This window comes from Eucyclogobius newberryi, unplaced genomic scaffold (assembly GCF_026437365.1).
Source record: "Eucyclogobius newberryi isolate DKJ021-1_F unplaced genomic scaffold, fEucNew1.0.hap1 SCAF_16, whole genome shotgun sequence".
In the NCBI taxonomy this organism is placed as follows: Eukaryota; Metazoa; Chordata; class Actinopteri; order Gobiiformes; family Gobiidae; genus Eucyclogobius; species Eucyclogobius newberryi.
This window is the reverse complement of record NW_027315790.1, coordinates 11,105,113-11,131,846: the sequence shown is the minus strand read 5'-3', so window position 1 is coordinate 11,131,846 and position 26,734 is coordinate 11,105,113. Positions and strand designations below refer to the sequence as shown.

At 39.4% G+C, this 26,734-nt stretch overlaps 3 protein-coding genes across 5 annotated transcripts; all 3 read left to right on the top strand.

The window, feature by feature from the left end:
* Positions 1–1,334: 1,334 nt before the first annotated feature.
* On the top strand, positions 1,335–7,668 carry LOC140361707 (uncharacterized). Its single transcript, XM_072447496.1, has 12 exons — positions 1,335–1,409; positions 3,426–3,469; positions 3,544–3,621; positions 3,696–3,838; positions 3,915–4,037; positions 4,170–4,224; positions 4,877–5,134; positions 5,228–5,364; positions 5,432–5,539; positions 6,087–6,144; positions 6,330–6,389; positions 6,496–7,668. Exons 2-12 carry the CDS (start codon positions 3,448–3,450, stop codon positions 7,455–7,457), a joined length of 2,004 nt encoding a protein of 667 aa, XP_072303597.1. The 5' UTR covers positions 1,335–1,409; positions 3,426–3,447; the 3' UTR covers positions 7,458–7,668.
* Positions 7,669–8,176: 508 nt separating this feature from the next.
* Positions 8,177–11,230, top strand: LOC140361705 (regulation of nuclear pre-mRNA domain-containing protein 1A-like). Of its 2 annotated transcripts, none has more exons than XM_072447494.1 (7): positions 8,177–8,367; positions 8,670–8,799; positions 8,864–8,970; positions 9,084–9,178; positions 9,631–9,772; positions 9,878–10,053; positions 10,809–11,230. In XM_072447494.1, the coding sequence occupies exons 1-7, from the start codon at positions 8,217–8,219 to the stop codon at positions 10,881–10,883; spliced, it is 876 nt and encodes a 291-aa protein (XP_072303595.1). In that variant the 5' UTR covers positions 8,177–8,216; the 3' UTR covers positions 10,884–11,230. The 2 variants fall into 2 exon arrangements, with proteins under 2 accessions (XP_072303595.1, XP_072303596.1); XM_072447495.1 differs by having other exon boundaries at positions 8,179–8,367; positions 9,631–9,757.
* Positions 11,231–11,709: 479 nt separating this feature from the next.
* LOC140361704 (uncharacterized) lies at positions 11,710–26,715 on the top strand. 2 transcript variants are annotated; one of them, XM_072447492.1, is made up of 13 exons: positions 11,710–11,969; positions 12,156–12,224; positions 14,773–14,797; positions 20,407–20,493; positions 20,579–20,721; positions 20,803–20,922; positions 21,009–21,057; positions 21,469–22,228; positions 22,306–22,393; positions 22,708–22,788; positions 22,874–22,975; positions 23,069–23,309; positions 25,316–26,715. In XM_072447492.1, the coding sequence occupies exons 1-13, from the start codon at positions 11,910–11,912 to the stop codon at positions 25,561–25,563; spliced, it is 2,073 nt and encodes a 690-aa protein (XP_072303593.1). In that variant the 5' UTR covers positions 11,710–11,909; the 3' UTR covers positions 25,564–26,715. The 2 variants fall into 2 exon arrangements, with proteins under 2 accessions (XP_072303593.1, XP_072303594.1); XM_072447493.1 differs by lacking the exon at positions 14,773–14,797.
* Positions 26,716–26,734: the final 19 nt, after the last annotated feature.

Below are 26,734 nucleotides of genomic sequence, written 5' to 3'. Positions count from 1 at the left end.
AAATATAAGTGTAAATACAGATTTTCAAATGAGTCGGGAGATCCCAGTAAACACAATTACCAGTAATTCTCTAGTGTTCACAGGTTATGGCCATTTTGTCCAAACGAGTCACCCTATCAACATAAGCAGCCATTTGAACATGCCTGTACAACATTTTTGCTCTCACAGCTCTGCCTATCCAAGTCACGTTCACCATCAGCTGCATGCACAACAATGTTACACACTTAGGCAGCCATTTATACAAAACGTTCCAAATCCAGGGGCCTCAGAGTGGTTCAATACAAACGGGCCGCTTCAGCCTGGGGCACAGACTCATGTTGCTTGGTCTAATGGAGCCGCGACAGGGACGACCAACGTGGCTTATTCCAATGCAGTTCAGGTCAACACAGCCAGTCTCCAAAGTTACACCAATGACTACAACAATGTGCAAGAGTATAACAGAGTTTTAATGCAAAATCACTCTCATACACAATCTTTTCCTGGTTCAATGGGCACTCAGTTCTTTCCCCACAGTCAGTAGAAATGTATATTTTCTTTGTAGTGATCTTACAGTATCTTTACATGCCAAGATCTATCAATTATCATATTTCTGCACCTTCTAGATGATTTTAATGACAAGCAAACTGATCAGAGGGACCATATATATATATATATTATATATATATATATATATATATATATATATATATATATATATATATATAATTATTACTCGTATCAGATTTTGCTGTTATTTTAATAATCTGGTGGTGAACAGATTTTCATTGTGCATTCAATGTAATATATTTTATTTTATGTGATTTATTTTTCTACTGTTATGCGTGAAGTGTTTTGTAATTGTATAAAATGAGCACATGTTTTATTTTATCCAATATTTTTCTTAAATATTTGTTGCCAATAAAATGTGTGGACCTCTTGAGATCTGGAATTTGGATCATTTGTGAAGGGCAACCACAACATGCCTAAATCACCTACTGACCACCAATAAGTCAGTTAAAATCGATTTAGGCGTAGGTACCGAGTAAGTCATCTAAAAATCGAACCGACAATCAACCGACAAATACAAAGTTGTGTCTTTTGAGGCAGAAAGTTCCACCTCGTGGCCTTCACCAGACCTCGAGCTGCGTCATAAAACTCACGTGGACCTGAGTGTTTAGACTTAAGACACAAAAAAACTGTCATCCAGGACATAATAGATCCATGTTCAGGACTAGTTAACGAGACTGTGATCGTGAGGCTGTGTCATCCTGGGGTTACACTGAGGTCACACTGGGGTCATCCGGGGTCATCCGGCCACGATTCCTCTGGAATGTAAATGTCGGAAGTGAGAGGCGGACGCGGCAGAAGCACGAGCTCACGGAGGGCGCAGCACGTTTAGAAAAGGTCCAACAGAGAACCCGCCACTCAGGGTAAGTCCACCTGATGATATTGTTCTTTGACCGTGTAACGTTATAATACATCCATGGTAACGTTACAGGAAACACGTGCGACGGTAACAAGGTCCGTGTAAGTTTTAACAAGAGAAATCTGAAAAGGGTAAACTACTAACTTGCTCAACTGTGCGTTACTTTTCGTTACAATGCAAAACGGGCCCGGTTAATCCACGGTTTTACCCGCGTAGTTAGTCAAATAGTTTAACCGTTTAACAAGAGATTTCATAAACTGTCATGACCGATTTGTTTGTCTTTTAAAATCCCGTCATGTTACGTTAGCGTTGTTCCTTCTAAATTACCTGAACATAATAAACTGTGTTGCCTAGGCTCAAATAATGCTACATTTGTGATAGATTTATGTGACATAAATCAAACGATGACTTTAGCAACATAGCAGTTTGTTTGATCATTTGTTAAGTCGTTGTTCCACATATTCAGGACCTTTGGACCATTTTCACTGCCCCCTGGTGGCACAGGTGGATAAACACTACAACTGTCTTTAGTCACTTCTCATTTCAATCCTCTATTATTTTCATCGTTTTATATTGATACACTGTGATTATAATCAGATATTGAAAGTAGACCTTTGTGCTATCATTTTCATCATAGTTTCACTTAATGTATGTGTCGACCAAAGGTGAAAGTCCCAGTCTGCGATCTTGTTTTAGAGCTTATGACGGGCCGTGTTTGGGAAGGTAAAGGTGGGAATAACACTATACATAAACATCAATATGTAAAGGTTATAGATTAAGGTATAAATACGCTTGTGGACATTGTATACCTAAATACAGCTCCGTAACAAACTACTGTCTTTTATTATAAGCATCAAAGCTGTCAGTTTCTTGCTCATTCACAATATCCATCCATTTTCCTCCTTTTATCCGGGGCTTGGTCACGTAGCCAGAAGTCTGAGCAGGGAGGCCCAGACCCCCCTTTTCACACACACTTCTTACAGCTCCTCCCAGATGCTTTCCAAGGCTACAGAGATAGTTTCTCCAGTGTGCCCTTGGTCTTCCCTGCGGCCTCAACTTCCCAGGGTAAAGCGAAAGGGAGGAGCCACCCCCCAGAGGAAATTAATTAACCCACTGTATCCTGCAAAAAAGGCTCAGGACCATAAGTGAGAGTTGGAACATGGATTGAGCGGTAAATCAAGAGCTTTGCCTTTTGACTCCGCTCCTTCTTCACCACTGTAGACATAGATGCTTCACACACCGATCCGCCTGTCAATCGCACGACCATCCTTCCCTCCTGAGATACTTGAACTCCCCCACTTGGGGTCTGAAGGACTCCACACCCACCTGGAGGGGGCCAGCCACCTTTTTCCAGCTGAAAACCATACTGTATACTCTAAATGGTATACAGGGGACAGTTTCCACATTAGAGCATAAACAGAAATATTAGTCGCCAGCTTGTGAATATAACACTTAGAATTAATACTTTTAGCTCATGTTTGGTAAACTAAAGTACAAAATGTTCTGCCCTTGCTTCTATTTCTCTGTCAGCTCTTTGTGTGAGAAGTGGCAGTCGCTCCATGACTCCACTTTGCACGCTGCATTCAGAGGAAAGGTCGTACACATTATACTAGTAGAAATTTACCAGTTAAGAGAAAACCCCTTATGTCAGAATATTATTAAAACTGCTGTATTACTTTCTTGTGAACTTGTGCTGTAACATCAATAAAGGAACTTCAGAAGGTTCTGCGTTCCTCCAGAAACGAACAGAAATTGACAAGCTCCAGCCATTCATTCCCTGTGAGCTAATCCATAGACACTCGGTTTTATCCAAGATCCCATTCAACCACTGCTTTCCAAAATGAGACACACGTTTTCTTTACATTTTTATGTTTTGTCATCTACAGCTTCATTTCATAAAGGCCCATTTGCAGTTTCAAAACGTTTAATTTACAAGTTCAAAAGGCTAGTTTTGCATGTTGTGGGCTTGAGTCTGATCTGATCAAAAATGAAAGTCTATTTTGTTACCTTATTTGTGCAGGAGGTCATCATACAGAGAGAGGATGTTACCTGGAGCACACCAAGGTTGACCATTCATCTTTTGTGGGCAAAGTGAAAATCCAGGGTCTAAAATGTGTGTTTTTACCTTTTCCCCAAAGGGAAGTCTGATGAGAGTGAGCTGTTTAATTCTCTGAAAGCACACCTGAACAACAGACACAGACTGCAGCCTTTCATAGGTTTGTTTTAAACTTGTCCTTTCTCTGTGATTCTACTCTTTGTATTTTGCTTATCTAGTCTTTTCTGCCTTCAGGCCTTAGCAGCATAATTGAATGTGTGAACGGAGGTGCACCCCAAAGAGATGTGTTCTTCGTTTGTGAAGTGTGTGTGTGTCGCCTGGATAAGGCAGACATGCGAAATCACATCATGGGTAGCCTCCATAGATACAACTACATTGTGAGTCTCAATATTTGGATGGATGGTTTAGAAGAAAGAGTCTGTCTTTTTTATATATTTTTTTTCTTTCCAATAGAAAACTAGGCATTCTGAACTGGTTTCAGAGTTGGGAGAAGACTCTTGTCTATCAAAGTTAGCCTGGCCACTGATGGACATTGCCAAGAGAATTGAGGGAAAAGAAGGACCAGGAAACGTTCAGGTTTGTTAAACTTTTTGTTGTTATTTTATGTGAATCTGGAATGAAACCGTTCGGGATGACTGGCTTTCTGTTCCTCTTTTGTTGGTCCAAGACTGACTTAAGTGCTAATTTCTTTGGGTATCATCATTTTAGGTGGTCGAGTTTGACAAGACATCATACCAGCAGATGGAAAGTCAGAATATTAATGGTCAGTGTCTTTTTCTTGTCTTCAATTTGTATTTTTAACCGTGTTGTGTATGAGAGTTTTTGATTGTCAAGTACCATTTATGCCGGCCACAAGCCCAGAAAAAACTATTCCAATTATAATGGAAATGTAATGGTGCAAACATTAAAGGTGCCATAACATGCTTTTTTTCACGTTTCGTAGTCTATCCTAAGTGTATAATTGATAATAATAAGGGTTGTGCAACACCCTTAACATAGTAGTTAAAAAATATCACCCACACCTTGGACCCCCCTCACCAACCCGGCAATGCAAACGGCTTGGTTTGATATTCGCCCCCACCCTTGCGAAGAGCGATCTGGCTCCCCCGCCCAACCCAGAGGGGGAGGGTGAGGGGGGATGATGACGCGTGCCCGTCAGTTTGGAGATTCGCGGAAAGGAGATAGTCTGTAATATAGCTAAAAACTGCGGGAATCAATCAAAAAAACACTCTGGGTACATATATGAAGCACAAATAGCAATGTAAGAAGGTTAAAAGCTCTGAAAAGTCGATTTTGCATGTTATGGGACCTTTAAGGGACACTGTTTATAATAGAGTTTCATGATGTAGTCGTGTAAATTATGCCTTTTTGCTTTTAATTAGTCTTTTATTGCTCTTTTTTTCTGAACCCCACAGCAAAGAATGTCATAGATTTTTTAAGAGATACCCCGAAGGAGACGGAACCAGAAATCTCTGAAACGATTCTATCCAAAATATGGGAGCAGACAGTTAAGTCCCCATCACAAAGAATAGTCCTATTTAGTGCTCAAAAGAAGCCGGAAAAGGATTTACAAAACTCTCCTCAGCAAAGTAATGCATCTCAAAGCCCATCAAAGTCCTTAGTTGAGAGCAGCAGCTTTCTCAATGACAATGGAGGACGAGCACCCCTTATAGGTAAGTGTAAATGTGTCATTTCATGTATTATACAATCGATATGTATTTGCTTTGAAGAAAGAAGCTCAATTTGCTGAGTTTTATTTGCACCAGGTCTTGCGAGGGTGATTGATTGTAAAAGTGAAGACGGTCAGACGCATTGCTTTTTATGCCACTGCTGCCGAGTTCGCTCCCACAAATCTGACATCATTAGTCATTTGATCGGCACTTCCCACATCACAAACTATCTGGTTCGTGTTGCAGTATTTCTTAAGTGTACAGCATATACAAAACAAACACTAAAATATCTTTGGATAGATGGAAACTCACCCAGAGCAGTTGGATACAGTGGACTTAAATGATAGTTATCAAGTGGAGTTACTGGCAGAAAACTTGAATAAAGAATGTGCAGATACCAAATTAAAGGTAAGGATTCATTCTGTTATAAATGTTCAGCGACAATGTTTGGTGCTAATATTGTTAGCGGTGATGTTTTTTTCTTCCTTCCATTTGTTGGCATTAGCCTAATATTGAAAACGTCAAAAGCTTTTTTGTAAGCTGCCATAGCCAGTCCCGGTTTGTCCTCACTGCATCTGATGTTTTTTTTTTTTTTTTTTTTTTTAAATAGATGGAAATAGAAGCTCAATGAAGCTGAAGATTTGGCCTTTGTTTAAATTAAAACAAAGTATATTGTATGTCAAAATGCATTTTGTTAATATTATTTTACAAAATTAAAAGATTAATCTGAGACTTTTTTCCATTTGGGAGCCTTGCTATAGATTTCAAAATCTCTAACATTTTTGGTAAATACTGGTTTATCGGTCGGTTTAACAGCAGGACAAATTTTGGATATTGGTATAAAAAACAAACCAAAGCAAAAAACCTACCCGACCACCCCGAATATATTGGCATTAGTATTATTCATGCACAATTGTTATTTTTGATTATTATTTTACTTAAATTCCCCTCTTAGGTGGTGCAAATACCAGAAGCTCTTTGTGTTCAAATGACAGGAAAGAGTTACAACTGGTGTAAGTACTAATTTGTGTCACACTATATTCTTGAGGATCTAATTAACTGCTTAATTCCCGAGTATACTCGTGCTATACTACACATTTCTTGTATACTATGTTTTAGTATATAGTAAATATATATAATATTACTGTATTTCTGGAACTGCTTTCCATGGAGGAAAAAAACAAAAACTATGTTTCAGGTGTTAAAACACTTGGGTGGAACAGTTCTGATTTCCCAGTGAAATATATAGATGTTAAAAGTAAGTATTTTCAATGGCTTCTTTTGTGTTTTGATTACTGTAGTAAAGATATGTGTGCATTTCATTATAGGACAAAATACCAAGTTATCACACCGAGAAGTTTCAGTGGAGGCTGAAGATCAAGTCACACAAGGAAAAAGGAAGAAACGGAAGACTAATAAACAAAACAACCCTGTGTTCAAGGTCACCCTCCCGGTTACTCAAGGTTCATTGCTCGTCGAGAGGACGTCTTTCAGCAAAGACAATCTGCCTTTGCCACTTACACCTTTGCCTACCGACCGTTTGGATCCAAGTCCTTTGTCTCATCCACTGTTTTCTCCAGATCCACTGGATTTTTCTTTGGACTCGTCTATGGTTTTTGACCTTTCCGAAAACACTGACCTCAGTTCACAATATCAACTGAATTTATCAGCGGACTTCCCTGAGCGTGCAAATGACCACATCAAACAAGAAATGCATGATCAGAGGGCTGAGTCATTTGTGGACCTAAATGTTGTTACCAAAACAAATATTCACTCAAAAGATGGTTGTGTGCAAGAAATGCATGCCCCTCAACCACATTATGCCCAAACTCCTACTCTTTTCCAGAGTGAATACTCACCCCACAGCTACCCGTGGTTAGTCGGGGTGAAAAGGGATGAGGGATGTCCACATCTTTTTAACCAGCAACCACCACCTCGGTTTGTGACCCCAGGATTGTTTCCTGGGCAGAATATGATCTCAGGGCATATCCAGGGTGGGTACTGGGTGAGTCCGCAGAACCCTCAGGCAGGTGATTCCTTCTCCCATAATAACAGCATTACAATCCATGATGGCAGCCAATCTTACTCCAGTTATCATTCTGAACATGGTGCAAACACCCACCAGTATGCTTCGTATCAGGTCAGTAGTTCTGACTGGGAAACATACCAACCACAATCTCCTGCCCAGACTCAATGTCACGGCCCCTGCTGTGTCCCTCCTTATGCAGGTGCTGCTTTCTCAAGTGCTAATGCTGAAAAGGCATCTTCCAATGCCATGTATTACCCTATGTCTAATTTCTACTCCAGTCACAGGTCCCCATATTAACAGTACGTTTTACAATGTGTTCTTATGGGAAATTGAATCCAAATCATAATCGGTTCACTTTTTTTTGTGTTCACTTGAAATGATGTGGCATTGTTTTTTTTTGAGCAGTTACATGCCTATGTTCTAGGTTTTAAGACATTTATCAAAGGCATGTTAGGGATGCAGATACAAAGTAGACTAACTCTGATTATGACTCATTTCAATTCACTGTACTTACATATTTGAGTGTAATTATATTTTACTTAATCAGTTCAAAACAGTATCGGCAAGACCCGATTTTATATATATATTTGTCTTTAAAACATTTTTGTATTCAATAAAAATATGCCCATGCTATGGTTTCATTGTCAAAATAATTACAAAATTGATGTGTTCATGTAAAGGGAATCTGTAATGTTCAACAGGCTGTTAGTCTGCTCTGTGTTTAATTAATAAAAGCCGTAATATAATGTTTGTATCTATATTTACATGTCTGAGTTCTGAGTTCGAGATCTCAACTGCTGCCGCTCCCAACAGAAGCGATGAATGAAAAGAGCGCAAAGTCCAACTGAACGTAAACGCAACGATATGACGCAGTTTTGTTGCGGAAATATGCAATCCAAGCCCCCCACAGTCCTGCAGATGCTCCGAAAGGATTGCATACAAGCTGCAGAAAAATAGAATTGTGCAGCAAAGTATAATGTAGTGGATGGCACACAACAAATAGGTCTTTGTCCATGTTCTGGGAGCTTGTAGTCTTCACCTCTGTGAAGAGTCGACATGTCCGCTTTCTCTGAAGCGGCTCTAGAGAAGAAACTGTCCGAGCTTAGCAACTCTCAGCAAAGTGTGCAAACATTGTCCCTGTGGCTTATTCACCATAGAAAACACTCGAAGACAATTGTCAACGTTTGGTTCAACGAGCTAAAGAAAGGTAAGAATTATGTGATCGCTTTTTGACGTTTTGGCAACAAAACAAACCCGCCATTAGCATCTCTGCTAATGCCCCATCCCACTTTAGCTTAGCCACAGTCACAACAGTGGAACAAAACATGGACCTGTGAGTAAACTGGTGATGCATGGTACTTCATCACCATGTTAATCATGTGGATTATATACATGCCAAACTAAAATGTCCATATAGTTGAGCAAATGTATTGTTGTATTCTGTAGAATACCCATGAGAACATGCTGCTTCATTCAAGAGTTACATTTTTGTTATCGTGTTTTTTCTAGCCCAGGTATCTCGTAAGTTGACCTTCGTTTACCTGGCCAATGATGTCATCCAAAACAGTAAGAAGAAGGGACCAGAGTTCACGCAGGACTTTGCACCTGTCATTGTTGATGCAGTCAAACATGTGCACAGGTAATATGCCTGCAACACATCTACATGTTCTGCAGCTGCAGTCTAATGTCTAATACTATTTTAGGGAGGGTGAGGACGGCTGCAAAAAACAAATCGGTCGTGTGTTGTCCATTTGGCAGGAGAGGGCAGTTTATGATAATAACCTGCTCAATCAGCTGCGTCAGATTCTAAGTGAGTTCAAGCATTTGGATTATCTTTTCAAATGGTTCTTGCATAACGTTTGTGTTGAAGACCTATGTAACTGACTCTAAAAAAGACATACCTTTTTTCCATTCTAATATCAGATGACGAAAAGAAGCCTAAGAAACGATCCTATGAGGACATCCACCCTGATGAGGAAGACTTTGCTTCTCGGAGTTCACCAACTGAGCCACCGCAGGTGAACACTGTTTATTTAGTCTGTTTTGTATAATCCGGAGCAATACAGTCCTTGACATCAAACAATATATGTTTTAAGATATTATGGATTATGTATGAGGGTGCTTCACCTGAAATGAAAACCAGTACTTGTTCCAGCCTTGTCATTCTCAACCTGGGTCTGATAGATTCTCAGGGGGTCCCCAAGGGTTCTTAGAAAAGGGGTCCAAACTAGCTTGTATACTTTTTAATGAAGGGATGGTGTGATTTTTGCTTCTATTAAGTATTTGATAATAATTGCTGTTCTATAACATCTTTTCTTAACAAGAAAATATCGGTAATTGTATTTTTCCTTTAAAGGAATCTGGTAAGATGCATGTTTGGGTTGCCAATGTATCTATGGGAAAATTGGGGGTTGCTGGGAGAGAAGGGTTGGGAACAACTAGCCTAGCCTAACATTACTTTAATTTTTAGACTGCAGAGTTGATCCGAGCTCTACAGGAGTTAGAAAATGCAGCATCTAGTGATTCAGTGCTGCGGCAGCGCATCTCGTCACTTCCTGCTGAAGTACAAGACACGTCACTACTTCATAGGATCACAGGTACCACCATGCTTGGTAATGGATGAGCACATTTTAGTCTCTCTTTGAAGACAGTTGGGCTAATATTGTCATTAAAATTATACAAAATGACATTCATTACTCTGTGCTCTTGCCTTCCAGATAAAGAATCGGGGGAGAGACTCTCTCGTCTGGTTGAGGAGGCCTGCATGTTGCTGGCAGACTACAGCGGCCGTTTGGCTGCAGAAATCGATGATCGACGACAACTCACCCGCACACTAACAACATTTCTTCAAAGTCAGAAAGATGGCCTTGCCCAGAATGAGCAGAAACTCGAAGTGCGTAATATTTTTTTGCGTTTAGAAAATACTTCTTTCCACATCTAGAAACACTTGAAAAGACTGTTGGTGTAATCCCTCATTCGTCCAGGCGTGTTCCATAGTAGAAAAAGCTTCAGTTGTAGTCATCTGGACTCAGTTTGAAAAAATAGACGTTTCGACTCTCATCCAAGAGTCATTGTCAATAAAAGAATTTAGATCGAGAACTCAGTTTTTCAAACTGAGTCCAGATGACTACAACTGAAGCTTTTTCTACTTGAAAAGACTATTCAATTTTTTTTTTATTATTATTATTTAATGTGTTCTGTATATATTTCTGTGAAGAAAAAAAGATTCCAAAATAAATGTTATTATTTTCATTTTATATAGTTTCTCATTCCCTGAAAAAAAAATCGAATGAATTTTGAAATAGATTTTTCTTACCGGTAAATAGATAAGGGCAAGAAAATCATTCAAGTGGACTGGAGAATATTCTGTCTGTCTGTCTGTCTGTCTGTCTGTCTGTCTGTCTGTGCGTGTGCGCCCGTCCGTCCAATGCTCTTTAAGAAAGTTTTATGTACTTTAAGCAATATCTAATTTTTACTGCGTGAAATGTGTTTTTAATGTACAAATAAAGTGACTTGTTCTGCATATAGATTATTTTTTTACGTATTGATCTCTTGTAAGAACACTGCAACCTTAAATGAATACAAGATACCAATTTGTCCGTGCTCTTCCAAGCTATAAGCACTAATGCGCAATGTTTTTCTTTTTAGGATTATAAACGCAAACTGGCACAAGTTACCCAGGTCCGGAAAGAGCTGCGCTCCCGTATCAATAAGCTTCCATGAGGGCTGTAAAACTGAACTGACTGCTGTTAACATCTCACCCTATTGCTGCATATCCTCTTCATATATTGAATGTCCTTTTGGTTTTATCTGAACTGATTTGAGTTTGTTTACTTCATTATTTTGTGCCATCATGTTACAGCCAAATACAAAAGGATAATTATAGTCAAAATTTTCCCCTATTGCATTGTTAAACATTCATAAAACATTGCTGTACTGTATACCCTGATAACCTCATTTCATCATCTGCAGTATTTTATGTTAAGGTCATGTCAAGGCTTTTTAGTGTGTGAAAAAATTGTCAATATTGTATTTTTGCATTGTGTATAAAGATGGATATCTTCGTTTGATTTGTGATGGCTGGTTTAACGTGATTGGCAAGTATTGGTTTTCTATTGTATGTGCTATGTGGTATCTGCAGATGTACTTTTCACATACAACGCGAGTGAAAGAGGCAAATGTAATGCCATAATGGTTCATGTCAGATCTAGATGAAGGAATGTGCCCTAATACGTAACCCCAAACTAGCTGCTAGTAGATCAAAACCAAATAAAGACGACGCTGCACTTTGGTGGTAAGATGTCATTGCCAACAACCCACTAAGTTGTATAGATTTTTATTTTATTTTGTCCACGTGAAACCCCGATAATGGTGCGTTTTAACGTGCCAATCAAATAATAAGCGCATCTTGTGTGTGATACATGAGTGTGTATATGGTACTATCTGATCCAACGGGGCTTCCGTAGACGCGTAACAAAACACACTATAAGAAACGACAGTTTGCGCAGATTTTGATTAGCGTCAGGACAAAGCATTGTTTCGAGATAATATTAATTTGGTTGACCACATATGTATAAACCCTAGTGTGGTGAATATAATTAGCCTGTGAATATTTTTCAAATACCTTTCGTTGAGAAATTTCGTGCTGGACAATCGTTATTGTTAGCTAGTTAGCTGTTGACCTGTATTACGTTTTTTTTTTATTTCGTAATCACCTTTAGACACCGTGCACAACTTCAATATTTCAACATGGACAACTTCGAAACGCCATATGAAGAAAACGTTGAAATTGAATTTATTGATTGCGAGGTAAGAGCTGAACACTTTTCTTTGATTGTTTTAAAAGCTAACTAGCTTAGTGTAGGCCATGTCCTCATTTTGGGGTTGCAGACTTTGTTAAATGTCATTGTTGCTTTCGAAGTAGTAGTAGCTATGAATAAACAACATTGTCTGTCTGTTTTGATTTATTCAGTGTTGAATGTTCGTGTTTTACAGATATGCAACAAATCCATCAGAGGGGAAACGCTGTACAAATTACACGTGACCTCTGCAGGACATTTGAAGGTACTGCAATTGTGTGTACCTAATGTGGCGTTTAGCCAGCAGTCTTACTTTCTGTATAACAAGAGCCCTAAAAGACATTTCCTTGGATGATTCAGAGGTGACATAAGTTAACTTTCCAACTTCTGATTACTTTAATATTTTTACATTTAGTGCATCATATGTGACAGAAGTCTACTCTGTCTTATAGTGAATAACTGGTTAGACTATTAATAATAATAATAATAATACTATGAAAATGTCTGTCAGGCTACTGTATTGTGATAAGATAATAAATGTTATACTTCATTTGATCAGTTTTAACATCCTTTTGTTCCCTCTCTGGGGTTGGACGTGCACTGGCTCTTATCTATCCTTCTCCTCCATGATTCCTTTTTAGGAATTACCTTTCTTCTTCATTTGTGGCCTCTGCTGCAGTAGCACACTATGTAGCACATCTCCTCTGCCTGTCATGTCAAAACCACGGTAGGCGCAGCTGTGCCATTCTCTTCAGCACATCCTTCAGCCTGGTTCGGTTTCTCTTGTCCTATCATGGGTCTATCTGAGTATCTCCCGACCTCACAGTTGGAGTCCAAGTGGAAATTGCACTCTGAAATTCACAAATGAGCTCTCAACCTCCTTCCACTTCTTCCAGGCCGACTTCACTCTCACTGCAACTTTTATATAGAATGTTGCCCAAGTAACAGGAAGCAGTGGTAATAATGACTACCCCCTGCTATTTGTGGTTCACATATTGTTCATATTCTATTGAATACTTCAGAGCTCTGTAGAGATTAGATTTATTCTATTTTGTTTCAAAAGTCCAGAACATGTAGAACATGTCCTACTGTTCACAGCTCCACACTCACACTTGCCGTCAGTGTGTTTTCCAATCAGAGCTTTTCAGCTCAGTATACCCCAATCTTAGCCTAGTGATGACCTCTGACTCCCCTCTGTTATAATCTGATCCCAACTGTGTTCTGAAATGCATAATATGATTGCCCTTTTGTGTTATTTCTCCATTTCTCTTGCTAGGCATCTTTTACCAAGGAGTTGATGAATTCTGAACATTAAGAGAATGTCTTTGTACTTGCTGCTGTCAAGTCACCTTTGTGGTGCACACATTGTTGCTGAATAATAAAATGTTTTCTTTTCTTTTTCATAATTGCTGAGCTTCACATAATCTTTGGCCTGGTTTATTCTTTGCATTGGAATCAATATTCTGGTATCCAAGAAGCATCCTTTCATCTCATGTGATAAAACTTTTGACGTTGCTGCAACTCCGCAGTTGAGGACCCCCTATGTTCAGTGACGTATCTTCATAATAATACTAAAGGTGTCTAAACACATTTCAGACACCATTTTAAGTTTAACATTGCAATATGTTGATCATTTATTTTGCCATGCCATAAATGGTTGCTTTTGCAGCCAGCCTTATACTCTGTGTGGCTTTTATTTTCAGTTGTAAGCGCACAGATATTAATCTACATCTTTATCAATCGTCTCACCCTGGATGCTTGCAGAACATCACTGAACTTGTCTTGTCACAGTCAAAACAATGCAACAACAAATGGCAAACTTCTAAATCTGGTTGGTTTGCTTTTTCTTGTCATCACGTAACATCAGTTTTGCTTTGGACTTGAACGTGTGGACTACTTGTGTGTAAGACAGAGGGAGTTGTTTGGACTGTGGTTACTGCTTATTCTAACTTAAGGCAAGTCAAGCTTCTGCTTTCAAATGTGCTTGAATTAAATGTATTATTTCTCCTTATGTTGATTGATTTGAGATGGTACTCGACCGGAAAAAGTACCTTGCACTCTCCAGTTGGGTGGGGAATACTTGCCCCAAGTGAAGGGGTTAAAGTATCTCGGGGTCTTGTCCATGAGTGAGGGAAGGATGTTCCTCATACTCCACCGGGGAAGGACACATTGGAGGGACGATGTCTCTCAGCTGGCCTGGAACACTTCGGGATCCCCCCGGAAGAGCTGGAGTAAGTTTGCGTGTGTGAAAAGGGAAGTCTGTGTCATTCTACTCGGACTGCTGCCTCCACAACCCGGCCCCGGATAAAGCGGAAGAAAATTGATAGAAGGATTCTTGTCAGTTAGATGCCAGTGGTGGTGGCCTTTGACTTGACTGAATCTCTCTGGCTTTTGTTTATGGTTTCATCATGCACTCAGAGCCTTTAAGACCTGCAGGGTCCATCTGCTCAAGGCTCTGAGATCTTAAGCCTGATGCTTTCAGGGAAATTAAGTTACTCACATGACATTACAGGCCCATATTAATTTATGGAATACAGTCAGGCGTTACAGAAACTTTATCATTTGTTGGTGTCACAATGACAGAATCGATCGAAATGTAATTTCTTCTTTAAAATAGTTTTAGATTTTCCAATATCTTTAACCAAAAATTAAATTTTCCAATTAGAAAGAATACCCCACGTGTGGTACTTGTCTCCACATTTCCATTAAAACCACTATAAGTGTAGTCTGAACAAATATAAGATTAAAATGTAAATTGTGTTGGTAAACATAGTACTTAATTAATTTTGTTGATTCTTTTTCATTCCTGGCAGAATGAGGAGGCCTTGGTGGCTGAGGGTAAGTAATTTTAACATCAAGATATGTCTCCTATTTGGTTTTGCCAAATTTTAGTATTTCACAATGTTTGCATCAGAGATGCTGTGAAGAAGCTGGCTCATGGGGAAATAATAACAATATATAAAAAAAACTACAATCACAACTGAACCTGGGTTACAGTTTCCTTAACCTTCAAAAGGACACCTAATAGTTCTCATTCATAGTATTTGAGCTTTGACATGCCTCATGTTATAGATTAGAACCTGCAGAATCCCTCACTGAACTGGTGATGTCTGCATTAGCACTGATTGGATGATGGGCCGCTGGCGCTTGGGTTTTAGTTGTGACTTTTAAAGGTGGGGAACTCAACATTATTCTTGTAAATGGGTAAATTATATACATTAGACATTGTAAAAGCATTTTGTGACCAACTCAGACAGACCACTGTATGCTGTCTGCATTCTAATAACATATTTGATCAACCACAAGCCCAGATGAAAGAGTTGTACGTATCATTAAGATTGACTGAACATTTGTGGTCTACCCCGCTTCACTTGAAAAAATACTACTCCTACTCTAGTGTAGAGACTTGAGCACAGGACTAATGTGCTTATAAATCCTGGTTCCTGAGCAGCAGTGTTCTAGATTTATTGCAGCTGTCTTGCAGCTCATTTGAAGAGGCCAGTGAGCTGGCTGTTAGTTTGGTCCATATTCACCTGCTGCCAGTGACACACAGATCTGAGTGTCGTCTGCATAATTGTGTTCGGAATAATTATTACTGCATATGAACTGGTAGGACATATTATTCCTGCATATCAACTGGCCTAACGGCATCATAGCAATTGGACATAACAAGAGGTCCCAGGGTTAACTCTTGGGGCATCCCGCAGGTTAATGTCATGCGACACAATTACCAATTTCAAGTACTTCCTGACTTCTAGATAAGACTTGAACCAATTAAAAGGACACACATTATTTAGCTTCATTCAGCTAGTTTGATTAATCCTGGGTAGAAAATCCACTCCGAACGCAAAAAACACTCTGCATCCCATGAATCGCATGACTTCCCTCAATAATTGATGTTTGCTCTGAGAATCTTCTCTACTGTTTTCCATAAGTCTATAAATCATTGCCAGAGTCTGAATTTCACGATCAGTACAACGGCATGCTGAGACCTGGAAGTAAGAGGCTAGTTTTAAATGCATTAACATCATAGATCTGTGTTTTAATTAAAAGCAGTCTCGGTGCTGTGATGGGGCATAAAACCTGATTGGAAAACATTAAAGGAGCTGTTCAAGCCGTTGGTAAACGACCTTTTCAAGGACTTTGCCTCACAACGGAAGATTTGAGCTGGGCCGATAATTGTTCAGTACTGGCATCGAGATTGCTCTTCTATTGGAATAGCTTAATGACAATAGTTTTCCAGGCCCTTGGGAATGTTCCAGATTAAGGCATCAACTAAAGGTGTTCTGGACTTCACCAACAAAAAATGGATAATGCATAAGAATATTACGGATGTACCAAAGGCTTTATGAGCGCTGGGAACCCTATAAACATTCTGCTCCGGTTGAATGAAACATTTTCGTAATCATTTGTAGGTATTTAGCTGTGGCAATTACAGTGCAAGCCACATTCCTCATTGCATACAAGTTGCTGCCCTGCACATTTAAGCTAAGATAAGCTATTCCTTTATTGTTCACACATGGGGAAATTTTGTTTCCCCCCAACGCAGGTAGATACAGAGGAAAAGGACAGATAACTTTTAGGAAGTTTAAAAAACACTCTTAAAGGTTGAATGGATGATTTTTTTTGGCATAAATCTGAGTCTTATTTCCTCGTGGCGTGGACTGCCGATTAGTCCTGCCACGTATCAAACATAAAACGCACCTATCGCTCACCTGCAGCCGCACGTGGCTCGTCCCACATTTCCGCGTGTCTAAGCGCATTGATCTATCATAGTATAGTTCCCTCAGTGTACGGGGCAAAATGAAGACGGAGAAAGACAGTTCGAGCTGACTCATAAGTAGACGGAAATCTACGGGAGACGAGAGATGTGATACGATCCGTCGCGCTAATAAACAAATGCACGTGTGTGTTGTATCAGTCCGCACGGAGGTGTGCGCATGCACACTTCCGCCTGAGTTCTCAAATCGTCCATTGCGCCTTTAATAGAAGAACTCTTATAAACAAAAACTCTTATAGACAAAACCTAATTTCTTAATAAGGAATTTGAGGTTTAAAAGCAGATCTATGTAAATTTGTGAAAATACAGACTCAAAAGCTTTTTTTCCCTTTCTTTATCAAAATAAAGCCGTATAATCACATATAGCTACAATAATCATTTCCAAGTATTAAAAAAAAAAGCCAGAGTTTATCAGGGAAATTATCTTTGAGTCTATGTCTGCGAATGTTGGTTTTCAGGGGGAGACAATGCACACTTCAAACATGTTACTTAGTTCTCCTTTTACAATGGGCCATTTACACCATACTCCAAAAAGGCTTTTTTGACTTTCATGTACTGTAATTAGAAGAGAACAGGAGTAGGTGAGTCTTTGTACCTCACCTACTCCAGTTGTATTATCTCGTGATTTTCCTTTCGACTACACCAGGAGTCCTACTGTCTTTTTAAATGGCCCCTTTTTAGGTCAGTAAGGTTCTAGGCAGTTGTCCAGAAATGCAATTGGCGACTCGTCACAGTACCATCCCTATTTTTTGGGGCAAATGTAGAGATGAACTCTCCAGACTCAACACATGAAAAGGCAACAACTTCACTTCAATCTGCAGTGGTGGTGGCGGACACCATTTCTGTCAAAGACAATGGACTTTGGCTCCTCAAACAACACAAGACTTATGTTCCTAGTGATGTGGTCCATACCATTGCAGGTGAAAAAACATCTCTGCAAAAAAGTATTGACCGGTAGACACAGGGAGAACATGCAAACTCCAAATAAAAAGGCCCCAGGCCGCCCGGAAGTTGAACTCTGGACTTTCCTGCTCTCAGGTGAAGGCATTAACCACAGCGCCACCGGGCCTCAACTGGTTACTAGGGTGCCAGCGCTTCATCATGCTTCTATGTGAGATAATTCCTCTACAATCAGCTGCGCTCCGCTCCATTGCAGCATGACCTCTGCAGCAATTGCGCATCCATTATAGTGAATGAGGGCATTTCCATATGCCTCGTCTGCTCAACAGCTATACCGACGTCCAACCAAATTGCGGATCTATTTTCTTCTTTCTTCTTTCTTCTACTTCCCAAGTCTTGCTGGATCAAGCTCCACAGATCAGAACACAGAGAACGGGAAAGAGAATTTCCAAAGTAAAATCGTGAAACGCATGAGTGCAGGACTTTTTTTCATCGTCCTGTGTATATATGTGTGTGCGTGCACATCCTGAAGTACAAGATAGGAAGAGGATTGCCTCTACAATTCCGTTTTTGCGCAGACAGAACATTGTCAGGAGAGCTGCTCACTACTCATCGGACTTGACAGAATGATCTGTTAATTAATTATTGCATTATGTATGAATGGTCTTTGGACAACATTAGTTTATCTAGCTCTTCTAAAAGGAGACCACTTATTCCAAATTTACACTATATGGGGCGGGTTCGGAATAGATTTGTATTTTGAGGGGGTACGCAGGTTGAGCATGTAGACTGCCTGTTTCACAAACTATGGTGTACTGCGGTGCGTAGCTGACTAACGCAATACAGGTTCACGCAATAAGAGAACTACACCCTAAACTGCTGCAATGTCTGTGGGAATAAATTTACTCTGCGGATTCTTTCCGCAGACCCGCACTTCTGGATCTCCGTCTGCAGCTCTCCTAGGGCAGTGTAGCAGCATGCATTGATTCAAATCAATGCTTTGTTGGTAATTCTTGCAGGTGTAGGTCTCAAACCGCACTCGACTCACATTTAGTATATAATGGCATTAAAAAATATCTGGTTTACAATACTCATGCCGCAACTTTCTACTATACCTATGCTCTGTCAATAATGATCTAGAATCATCAATCAAGCTTTCATCATTTATTTGAACCGGGTCATAGTCATTTTTTTCATTGTCCAAAGTGCTGTCTCACACTCGTTAATAGTGCCATGTTTAGGACAAAAGCCGCATAGTCACTGTAGTCTGTGCCCACAAAAAGTCTCAAAACGAAGGATTCCTCTTTTTTTTGCACGTTAGTCTACTTGCAGACCCGCGCACAAAGTCTGTGCTCTTGTAAGCTTTGAGGGTTTGTCCGTTGCAGAACGCTTGTGGATGAGGAAGCTTATATGTAAATGTCCGCAAATTTGCTGTGTTGCTCCTTATAAGTGTGAGCGACTCACTGTTGTAGATAAGGATCAAAGCCCATAACTTCTGTCCTCTTGAAGTATCAACCCTTTTCTTTTTCGTGACAGCGAAGATGGGCAACATCATGTGGTGACGTCTTCAAAATGGCAGTGACAACAAATAAGTCCTGTGACTGAACCATGGATAGCACTGTCTCAGGACCCATTAAGCATGAAAAATGGGAATGAAAATTATTTTGAATTTATTTTGTTCTTCCAGTTACATACATTTCAGATTATTTATCAGTTACATTTGCAGTTACTTTTAACTTTGAACCCTTTTACTCATATTTTCCTGAAATACGTTTTTACTCTCACATAAATTCCTGGACTTGTACTTTGTACGCAAGTAATATTATTTTTGCTTACAGCAATCATACGACAATTTTGGCAACTCTACCCACCTCTGTTGATGCCTACATTTTTGGGGTGCCCATTTTAATATGTCATCAAATTGGCATCTTTCCAAGCTTTCAGAAATCAGAATCAGAAATGGTTTGCCATTGTCAATGGACAGAATTCACAAACATAGGAACTTGCTTTTGTGATTCCGTGCAACATAAACCAATGGACAATGATAACACAACCTATATAAGTCAAAAATAGACTTACTATGTACACAAATTTTACAGTTGAATTTACATAAATAGTGCAGAAAGTGAACAGTGCAGTGGGTGATTAAATTATGGTTAAAGTGACTGTGTTTAGGAAGTGTTCATGAGTCCAAAGGCAGGGAGCTTCTGGTCCGGATGGACCGTAGCCTCCCTGCCTAAGGGGAGTGGCTCAAATAGTCCGTGTCCAGGGTGTTCGTCCCAGAGCCCTGGAGATGTCCAGGTCCTGCAGAGACGGAAGTCTGAAGCCGAACACCTTCTCAGTTGAGCGCACAATGCGCTGTAGTCTCCGTTTGTTCCTGGCTGTGGCTCCAGCGTACCACACGGTGATGGAGGAGGTGATGGAGAGGGTGAGGATGGACTCAATGATGGCCGTGTAGAACTGCACCATCATCTGCGCTGGCAGCTTAGCTTTCCTCAGCTGCTGCAGGAAGTACATCCTCTGCTGGGCCTTCTTGATGAGGGAGCTGATGGTGGGCCCCCACTTGAGGTCCCGGGTGATACTGTTGTGCAATGCGTCAACTATATTAAATACAGCATATCTAAATCCGAACTGTATTAAAATGAAAGAAAACCCCACTGTTCCAGTCATCTGATCTGATTATCCTATTGGGTGGAAAAAAATATTTGTAACTGTTTAACTTATTTTAATGGTTCTTGTTTTTCTAATTGTCTCTTTTAACACATAGGAAAGATTGTCAGACAACAAATTGTGCCCGAATTTGAGGACATCATTCAGTATCTGGAATACTTAAAAATTGATGAACCTATTATTGGTAAATATGATCTCTTTCTGTAGAAACTGCTAAACATAACATCACTGTAAATGTTCTCTTTTTTTCCCTTTCCCCCCCCCTGCAGGCTTGGACTATTTAGTTGAAATACCTGGGGATAATTCTGAATTTTCAGGCATCAGATACAACTGTACGCTCTGCGCGGTGAATGCATATCTCACAGAAGCTGTTCAGCATGTGATTGGACGAAAACACAGACAAAAATACCTGGTATTATTTTTTTATTATTGTTTGGAGTTAATGGATTATACATTAAACATTTATAAAAATGTATGCGTCAACTTTTGATAGGAAAAGAATCGTCCTGACTTGTTCAACTGGGACATTGCTCGATCCCAAACCTTGGGAGGGAAATTAGTACGAGCCAAAGCGGAGATTGCAGAAAGACAAGGCGGAACAGGAAAACCAAAGGTTTGACAAATTGTTCATTTTTGTTGTTCAACTATTTTGATATCTAATGAATTATTTTTTACAAATGTATATATTTGTCATTTCAGCCATTGTCTAACAAGACAAGGCGTTCTTTTCCAAGATTTTCTGTTCAAGGTGGGATATTAACTACCAATAAATCCGAACCTAAAGATTTATAATTATATATAATAATTCATTATTTGGATTATCAGTGAGTTTTTAGCCCACAAACTGTACAAAACTGGGATAGGAAAATGTGTTGGTATAAGAAATACTTGTATTATTTGATATTATACAGTATAGTGGCTACAAGTAAACATGTTAATACAAGTTCAAGCTCATCACCTCAGTTGTAGTTCTATTAAATCAGTTATTGGTGAATAACCATGGTAACACTCAGGGTAAGGGCTTGAGACTTTGAGAAAATCAACTTTCTTGACTTGTAAATGGCGATAGACCGGTTGGTGACCACTGGACTAAATGTATAAAGACAATTGGTTTCATATCTACCTTTTTTAATTGTGTTAAATGTTTTTGACTCCATAGGTGAACCACATAAAGGGCCAGGGTCAAGTTACATAGAAGACTTTGGAAAAACTTCATCTAAATTCAGGAGTTATCCCGAAGGCCCGGGAAGGCAGTGGTCTGAAAATTCTGAGAGTGTACCACTTGACCACCATGACAGAGAAATATATTCCCAGTCTTACCCACAAGACGGAGATGGTGTAGACTATCCTGGGGAATACAATTATGAGCATGAGAATAGAGAAGACTTCTCTAATGTACTCGGGCTTCAAGATCAAGACCGGAGGCGATATGATCGCGGTCAAAGAGAAGAAGTTTATACAGATGACTTTCGAAAGTCACACACTCAAAAAGATGCTTTGAAGGAGTTTTATACTGAAGAACTTAGACGTGAAAAACTGGCCAAGACTAAGCAGTGGCCTCATGACAATGATTCTCATCAACTTGAGCATATGAGAAAATCAGGGAGAGAAACTGGACCAGCAGTCAGCCAGAGGAGTTTTTCCACATCTTTGGATGGCAAACGCCTGCACGAAAACTACAACTTGATGCTAGATTACAGGCCTAGTGCTGATACCTCAGAAGAAGTCTTGTCCAAACCTGGGCCAAGTAGAGTAAGCCCATCCAGGTCCGGAGACATGAGTAGGAAAATGTCAAACATTCCTGATCCATTTAGGCGCTTTCTCAAGGGCGGGGTCAATTATGGAGAGCCAGCTGCGAGAAAAAGAAAGAGTCGCTTTTCTGATGCTTCAGTAGAGGAACTTCAGGCTGTTCAAAACAAGTAATTAAGTTTTTTTTTTAAATGTAAAGAAATTCCTCATGAATTAATGATGCATGTTTAAATATTATTTCTTTAAGGGTACCTTGCGAGTATGGCCCAACAAATCTCAAGATTCCATCACTACGGGCTGAAGTCCGAGAACTAGCAACGACTGACCCTCATAAAGTAAGCAATTTTTATTAATAGCTGCCAAGTTGTTGAGTTGAAGTGATAACTATCAACCCCCATGCATTCATGGCTTTACTTATAAATGTAAGTAGGTACATCAAACTACCTTCTTCCTCAGATATTGAAGCCATCAAGATGTGTAGGAGTTTTGTGTTTCTGCAGTTAACTCCTATTTTTAAATGGACTGCATTATATTAATTTGTGTTTTTGATTATATTAACACTTCACCATTACCTAAAGGCTAAAAGCTTGTGAAAATGCCATTACAATTGTTTTTAGATCTCATGTGTATTATTTCTAATTCTTCCTAGGGCCATATGCCAAATGAAACCTACCACAGGGAGCCACTGGTGGAGCGTTCTGAAAGCACAGGAGATGTATTTGAGATGCTGGTAAGAATTTGGAGATTAATCTTACAAACCGTCGTAAAACAAACTAGAATTGAGTGGAAAAACAAAACTTGTTTGTTGCCTATAGAAAAACATTGAAATTGAAAATGAAGAGGAGGCCAACTTCCTGAAGGAACGACTTTGCAGTGTCTTGAGAGAATTTAAGGCCATGAAGTCTGAGAAAGCTTTGGTATGTGTCTTGCAAGAAACATGATAGAATAAATGCATTATAGCATGTATTCTCTTTAGCATTCAAGAAGCATAAACTGATGTTCTGTTTTAGCAAACTGGCCAGAGTAGAACCATCATTGTTAAAGAGTACAACAACATGAGGCCAGTTTCAGAGCAACATGTTCAAGACTACTATGGCAGACCTCCCAGAGAAAATCTGGATTTTAGAAGAGAAGAGGATTTTTATGATGACCCCAAACAAGAGCGACATGAAGAAATGAGAGCAGATTTCCAAGAATACCAACATCCTGTACTTCCGGAGGCGAAATATTCAAACAGAAACCAGCATAAAGGTAAAATCTGCAACATCTTGAGGGCTCATTATGAACATTTGGTTCATGTTAACAATTTGCACCTTCCATAGAGTTTTGAGTCCAGGCCTTGTCGAGGAGCATATTTCACACCCACAAAAATCTCCCGTGACCAAAGGGTTTAATCTGTGGCACCCATGGATCATTACTTTCTATTTTTTAAATCGCAAAAGTGATTTAAATCAACATGACTTAAAAACTGCAGTATGGATTTCCACCTGCCCCTTTTCCGCACATTTCCATAATTGGATAGGTTACAGAGCAGTGGGTGTTCCGTATATTGGTTGAAGGTGAAAAAAGGAAGAGTCACTCTTAATACAACTTTGAGTGTGTAAAGTGTACTGGTAATTAAAAGCACTTTGCATAAGATGCACGATCTGGTGGAGGGTCCGCCACCTGCTTGTTACTATGGAGATTATCTGCTTCATTCATGAAGCGTTCTTGTGCACACATTTCTACTTTGAGGCATTCTTAGGAAGTCTTTTAGCATTCACAAAATTTGATCTTAACTGAAAATGTCAGGAGCACTTTTATGCCCAGGAATGTTTTAGAATATTATTTATCTTTTATTACAACCTATAATCCCCTCATGATTGTTAATTCTATATATTTACAAATATTTGAATTTTTTTATAAAAAATTATAGTGGATACAAAAAGTATGATTAGGCCCCAAATTTATTTTGTGTGTTTCCGGTAACCCGACCGACCTGAATTTCAAATTAAAAAAAAAAAAAGACATTAAACATTTTATCGCATATTTACTGGCCATAGGTTCCGAGAATGTCAAATTGAGAGAGAATCTAAAAGCTGCGGGGAAAAATCATCTGTGGGGATTGTATTGTTTTATAGGTTTTGTTTTACCTATGGGTGCAGCCATGTTTACGCAAAAAACCTGCGCAGATGCTCATAATTGGTCAGTGTGCAGACATATGAGTGTTCACTTCCAACCCCCACGGGTTTGTTAGCCATTTTCAAAGTTCCAACTACTGCTGGAAATGCCTATTAGCAAGTGATACATTTGGTCAACGAGACTCCGAAGTACGGCTAGGCACTTACAAGCAATGGTGCTTTGGAAATTGTGAATGACGAGTGGCTCTAAAGCTCATCAAACACCCGCGCAGGGCAACAGTGCGGACCACGGCGCGGACAACAGACCATTTCCCGCGCCGTTGTCTGCTAATGGCTCTTTTCCTGTGGTTGGACTAGTATAGATGTAGAGAACTATTTTATTCAATATCTGCATACCAATAAGGCCACTTCAATGCGAAGCGTTCATTTCTAAGAAAAGAAAACTGTCTGCAAAACCTGTGCGAGGATTTTAAAATATTAGAAAAATATATATTTTTTTCAATGTTACTGGAAACACACCATTTTATTTGGCCTTAGTAGTGATGCACAATCTAAAATGGACTTCTCAGCAGTTTAATTCATCAAGTTTATTTTCATTAAGTTGTAAAATGGCATTTGTCTACATGGGAAAGCTATAACTCCATGAAGAGAAGGAGATGGCAGTCCCTCCACCATAAAATTACATGACACATAAAGGTAAATGTAAGCAACTGATAGTCATTTGGTAATTCCAATGTTTTGGTGCTGTTAGATGAGACTATAGTTACAATAAGGAGGGATTTTTGCTTATACGTTTCTGCATTTATTTCACCTTGCTCCTCGTTTAACGTCTCATGTTGTGCATTGACCATAACTAGTACCCTCAAACTTGTCATCTCTTGAGTTTGCAGCTGTTTATCATAATGACATGTAAATATTTGCTGAGGAATAATGGCCTGTTTCTTGATTACCCTAATTGTTTTTGTGTGTGTTCATATGTGAAGGTGCTCCTCCCCATTTCCTAAGCGTTTCTGGAGCCAATCAATATTAGACATTATTTGAGTGTTTGGTCCGAGGTGGCTCTCGAAGCACCTCTTGCCATTGGGGTCTTGATTAGATTGATTTAGAGCTAAGGTTCTGTCTTTTGTTTTGTTTCAGGGACACCGAGGTGGCAGAATAATCATCCACATGCCTCTGGTTTTGACAAGCCAGCATCTTTTTCCGAAAAGTACCAAGAGCCTTCACAGCTTCGAGATAACCAGTCGGGTGCTCATTTGTCAGATTATCACTCGCCTGCATCTCTTCTCGACATGGAGCTTGGGCCAAGGATGGGTAGGCCCCTTCAGTACTCGAGGAACTTGGATAAAATCACTTCTACTCTCCTTGAACTTGTTGCAAGAAAATAGATGCATCCAGTTGTGGAGTACTGGATATTTGTATTCCACATGTAACAAGTAAAAGTACAGTTACATGTACCCATAACTAAACATTTACTCCTATACAAGTACAAGTACTGGGACCCCATCTGTACTTAAGTAAAAGTAAAAAGTATGCATGATTTCAGTTTTATTGTAGATCATTATTTTATCAAAAACATTATAAAATGTTACAACAGTATAAAACAGTTTAAAGCAGGAATACGTTTTTTCAAAGGGCATTCTGCATTTTTTGAGCTCTGGCCAATCAGAGCAGTCAATGAGATGTTGTTTAGAGAGGAGCGGAGACATTGGGGACGATTGGGACTTGTAATTTGAATATTATTTCAACCATGTAATTGTAATCAGTTTCATTTAAAATTACTGAGTAGAGAGTACAGCACAAGTACTATGAAAATCTACCTTAAAAACAGTACAATTACCCAAAAAATCTACTCCATTACAGTAAAGTGAGTATTTGTAATTGGTTACCTTCCACCCGTGGATACACCCTTACTTAATCCTCGTCCCATTTGGGACATAAGGCAACAACAGAAAGAAAATAGACATGGCTTATATATTATTTGCATATTTATAACACTTTAGTTTCAAAACATCAAACCAATTCTAACATTTCACAGACAACATAAGTGATTAACCCCTGTTTTTGGAAAGCTGAGACAGTTTCACTGGTCAAACTCCAGCCTGATTACCACCAGGGGGTGAAGCCTGTCAGGCAAAGTAAGCATCTCCAAAAGAAAGGCTTTATTCCACTTATTAGGCTCCAATAACAACATGCCACAACCTGCACGCCTCACTGGCCTCAGTTAAGAGCAATGTTCATGACTCAACAATAAGACGGACCTAAAAGCTTGTCTCATTTTTGATTTCAAGGATTCCCAAGAATATTCTGTAGACTGATGAGAGGGAAATTGTGTGGCTATTGATTTTCAAAAAGTACATAATGCCTACAGTGACACCTGGTGGTGACAGTGCGGTAGTTTGGGGCTGCTTTACGGCTTCAGGACCTCGAGCTCAGACGTTCTTAGGTTCTGTTGCAGGACAATGACCGGACTTTGAGATAATGATGTTTGACCCAGTTCGTTCAAAAACCTTCAAAAGATTCTGGGGGGGAAAACAAACTCTTTTTTTAATAAAATCA

What these genes read in the sequence shown, in the direction of transcription:
- LOC140361707 (XM_072447496.1), top strand. Translation starts at nt 3,448, where the DNA reads ATGTTACCTGGAGCACACCAAG. An exon ending in CAGACTGCAGCCTTTCATAG is followed by an intron (nt 3,622 to 3,695) that starts GTTTGTTTTAAA and finishes TTCTGCCTTCAG; the next exon opens with GCCTTAGCAGCATAATTGAA. An exon ending in GGAAAGTCAGAATATTAATG is followed by an intron (nt 4,225 to 4,876) that starts GTCAGTGTCTTT and finishes TGAACCCCACAG; the next exon opens with CAAAGAATGTCATAGATTTT.
- LOC140361704 (XM_072447492.1), top strand. Translation starts at nt 11,910, where the DNA reads ATGGACAACTTCGAAACGCCATATGAAGAAAACGTTGAAATTGAATTT. An exon ending in GCGGAACAGGAAAACCAAAG is followed by an intron (nt 20,923 to 21,008) that starts GTTTGACAAATT and finishes TTGTCATTTCAG; the next exon opens with CCATTGTCTAACAAGACAAG. An exon ending in CAACGACTGACCCTCATAAA is followed by an intron (nt 22,394 to 22,707) that starts GTAAGCAATTTT and finishes AATTCTTCCTAG; the next exon opens with GGCCATATGCCAAATGAAAC.
- LOC140361705 (XM_072447494.1), top strand. Translation starts at nt 8,217, where the DNA reads ATGTCCGCTTTCTCTGAAGCGGCTCTAGAGAAGAAACTGTCCGAGCTT. An exon ending in GTTCAACGAGCTAAAGAAAG is followed by an intron (nt 8,368 to 8,669) that starts GTAAGAATTATG and finishes TGTTTTTTCTAG; the next exon opens with CCCAGGTATCTCGTAAGTTG. An exon ending in CACCAACTGAGCCACCGCAG is followed by an intron (nt 9,179 to 9,630) that starts GTGAACACTGTT and finishes TTTAATTTTTAG; the next exon opens with ACTGCAGAGTTGATCCGAGC.